General features: G+C 38.8%; 1 protein-coding gene across 3 annotated transcripts in view; it reads right to left on the bottom strand.

Annotated features, from left to right (window-relative positions):
• The window catches only part of PCDH19 (protocadherin 19), a 118,558-nt gene that overhangs the window by 47,077 nt on the left and 67,582 nt on the right, over positions 1-3,899 (bottom strand). For 2 of the 3 annotated variants that reach the window (XM_017854178.1, XM_017854177.1), the window contains one exon: positions 1,513-1,685. In XM_017854178.1, the coding sequence (XP_017709667.1) occupies positions 1,513-1,685 (173 nt within the window). The remainder of the gene's footprint in view (positions 1-1,512; positions 1,686-3,899) is intronic. The other variant, XM_017854179.1, reaches the window with a different exon arrangement.

The following is a 3,899-nucleotide window of genomic DNA, read 5'->3' as shown; positions in this document are numbered from 1 at the left end:
AAAAAAAAAAAAAAAAAAAAAAAAACCCTTTCTTGATATAAATGAAAAAGCACTTCTTTGAAACACACAACTAGTAAATGATATATATCAGTTTGCATCCTGTGTCATACTGCTAATCCTCTGAGTATTAAATTGCCTCTGTTTCAGTTATATAAGTGTTTAATTTTTTTCATCTTGAGTCATAGTGAGGTTTCCCAGAAAGTGTATTATCTCTGCAGATGTCACCACTCACCAATTAGGGAAGGCAGCAGTGCACAATTCATAGTGACCTCTCTATATAATAGACTTTGACACTTGGGTCTGCTGGGGAGGGGATGGATTAGACAATTTAATAGAATCTACAGTGACTAATTTTTTTTCCATGAAAAACATTTTGTTTTGTAGATAGTGCATTTTTTTCCTTTTGATTTATTTCCAAAACCAAAACAAAAGCATTTAATGATGTTTACAGTGAAATGAAACAGCTGAAGACCAGCACATAATCACCATATTTTGTTTTCTCATCTTTAAGTCTTATAGCAGTAGGACTTCCAGCTGAGCTTGAGTCTAGCTTTTTCTCAAGATGTAGCCAAGCATTCTGAAGCTTCACTGAGCCTAACCACCAAGTTGAATTCATATTTCTTAATTGAAAAAGACAGGATGTTTGCATAGCATGTTTGCATCAGTAAAATATTGAAAATGACATTTGTGCCCAAGTCCATCTAAACATTCTGCCTTAGCTGAACTCTGCTAATGTTTTTATACCCTGGTTTCTGCCTAGCAAAGTTTTAAATAGTGCCTCCTGATAAAGCATGTGTGGCTGAGTTCTGAGTTCACAGAAATAGACTCTTTTTCATACATGAGGATGCTACTCCTGACATGTGCTTTGAGGTGCCTTTCACATTAATGGAATATTTTACATTGACTCAGCCACGTTCTCTTACCCTGGTCTCCCCTATGACTAATGGCATGGTTTTGTGTGGAAGCTAGAGGGAGGGATTTGGCATAGCAGCCCCATAGACAAAATGGGAAGTTTAGTACTTTCTATCCTCAGTAAATAGTACACAATCTGTAGTCAGAGAATAGAGTCTCACTCTGGGTAAAGCTAACCAGTCTGATAGGGAAACAAAACCCACCCCTTTGGTCTCATTAGTGTTGTGTTCTATGCAATTCAATTGATCAGCTGAATTCATGTACTAAAGCAAAAAGAGGCATTTATTCCTGGAGAGAAGGCATCTGTTCATCTCCTATGAGCTTAGTGTAGTTTTATTGAAGAAAATGTATGCAATATGTACATGTAGTAAGCTTCTGAAGTGCCTGAACATTATACAGACCTAGAGGATCCACTTAGGGAGGGCAAAGAAGAATCTGGCTAGGTGTCAAGACATCTCAAAAACCTGTAGATGCTGCTGAGGTGTGAGCTCTGTAGACACCTTGATAATACACTCATTAAGCAAAGTAGTATAGTATGCCTACAAACATTTTGGGTTCTTTGGAGTCTACTGTTGCAACTTACATCCAACCAGTCCTTACCATGGTCAGGCATCTGAGATCCCATGGAGGTCACACTGGTGTTCAGCACATCATTGACAGCAGTATCACAATACAGGCTCCGCTGGACATCATGCTCACTGTCAGTTTGGTCACTCTCCTCATGTCCACTATCCTTCAGGCTGTTGCCCTCTAGGTCCTTGAAGGTGGAGCTGCTGGGTTGAAGAAAGAATGATAATTTACGACCGTGACAGATCTGATTTTAAAAATCTTTCTGCGCCAGGATGATGTCAGCTCCGTAATGAGGCAAACAGTGGCTAGATTGCCAATAGGGTAGGAATAAGGCGAAGAGAAATTTGTGTTTAAAGATAATAAAACTTAACATTGCAGAGAGGTTCCCACTATTGGATGCTGACACAGCTAACATTTTCATTCACTTATCTTAAATGCATCACTACAGACAAGGTGGAAGAAGCTACATTTCTAAAACTGCCTCTAAAGAATGTCATCATTTCAGAAGGCTTTTTTCTCTTCTTATAAAATCAAAGTAAAATAATAATAGCTAGTGTTTACTGAACAATTACTATTCATGAGGCACTGTTTTAAGTGTTTGGCATTAATTAACTGTTTAAATCATCACAACTGTATAAGAGAAAGGTGCTACTAATATTCTCATTTACAGGTGGAAAAAAAACAGAGGTACATGGAAGTGAGATAACTCGCCCAAGGTCACACAGCTGGTAAAAAGTATAGCGGATCTAAGACTGAAAACAGGTAGTCTAGCTCCAGAGCCTGCCTAGAAATTTAACCACTCTGTATATTGACTCCTAAAAGATGTCTACTAACCAACTGTAAAAAGCAAAGGTAGCAGAAATTGAAGTAGTGCAATTAAAATAGGAAGGATTATCAGGACCAGAGAACCCAGGTCAGTTTTATCTGAGAAAAACAGATGAACATATTCAAAGAAAAAGAGGAGAGTCAGTAGCTGGGCATGGAAAGTGTGATGTTTAATTCTGTGAGTCAACTTGACTGCACCATGGAATGCCCAGATAACTAGTTAAACATTATTTCTGGGTGTGTCTATGAAGGTGTTTCCAGAAGAAATTAGCATTTGAATTGGTAGGCTCAGTAAAGCAGATAACTCTCCCCAGTGTGGGTGGGCATCATCAATCCACTGAAGGACTGAATAAAACAAAAATTGAGAAGGAAGTTGAGTTTGCTCTCTGCCTTACTGCTTGAGCTGGAACATTAATCATCTCCCGCCCTCAGTGCTCCTGGTTCTCAAGACTTCAGACCCAGACTTGAATGTACACTATTGGCTCTCTGGTTCTCAGGCTTTCAAACTACACTCCCATCTTCCCTGGTTCTCCACTTTGCAGATGGCAGATTATGAGACTTCTCAGCCCCCATAATCACATGAGCCCATACCTTACAATAAAACTTTCTACATATTTATAGATTTAGATATGCCTATTGGTTCTGTTTCTCTGCAGAACCCTAACTAATATAGAAGGTAAGACAAAAGTGAGAACCAGAAAGTGAGCACTAATACAACTCTGAGTATAGTTATACTAAGAACATGAAAACTTTCAGCTCAAGTGCTGATGTGTAAAATGATTCTTGCATTTATTAAATCAATCTACCATCCAATGCACTAAGCATGCAATCCAAAAACTCCACAACGTTTCTCATGAAATAGAGAATAATGCATAAGGTACAGCTATAGGGCACCCATCTGCTATTTCTAATACTTTGTATGTCCTGACAGAATCCGCAGCTGTGCTACACCATGAACCATAAATTATGCATCTGAAATACCTAGTGGATGGTGAATCCATTCCCTAGTCGGTCAGGAAGCAGCAAAGGCACACTTAAGAAAATGTGTTGTTGCCTCAACAAGGAAGAGTGTTATGTTTGTGAATTAGAACAAACCCTAGTAGACCTACTATGCCTCTGAGAAAAGAGCCCTGTGGAGATGACACTGCAAACTCACTTGATCTGCTCAACCTTGGACACTCACAGGCCTGGCTCTCTGAGACTGATAAGAAGATTCAGTACATATAATGAAGAACTATGCCATGGACACAATGGATACATTGTCACTCTCCACACTTGGTCAAGAAGAATCCCAGCAGATTTTTAACATATGACCAACCTAGATGTAGAATGCTTGCTGACCTGAATATAAAAGTAAAGATCAGGAGGGCAGTAACTGGACAGCCATAATTATAAGAAAATGAAGAGCAGGAGAGAGTGAAGCATTGACCTGTTAGCTAATTATTTTCAGAAAGAATAACTGAGCATCAACTGCACTAAAAATAAAATTACTCAATAGGCCAGCTCATTCAGCTCCCTCAATTTATGTCGCACAGCTAACTCGGCCTTATGGACCTACCAGGATGCTGTTCTTTAAAAAAAAAAAAAAAAAA

The sequence above is a fragment of the Rhinopithecus bieti genome, unplaced genomic scaffold (genome assembly GCF_001698545.2).
Source record: "Rhinopithecus bieti isolate Rb0 unplaced genomic scaffold, ASM169854v2 scaffold_38590, whole genome shotgun sequence".
NCBI classification, from domain to species: domain Eukaryota; kingdom Metazoa; phylum Chordata; class Mammalia; order Primates; family Cercopithecidae; genus Rhinopithecus; species Rhinopithecus bieti.
Note: the sequence above shows the minus strand (reverse complement) of the source record. Positions and strands in the feature narration are given on the sequence as shown.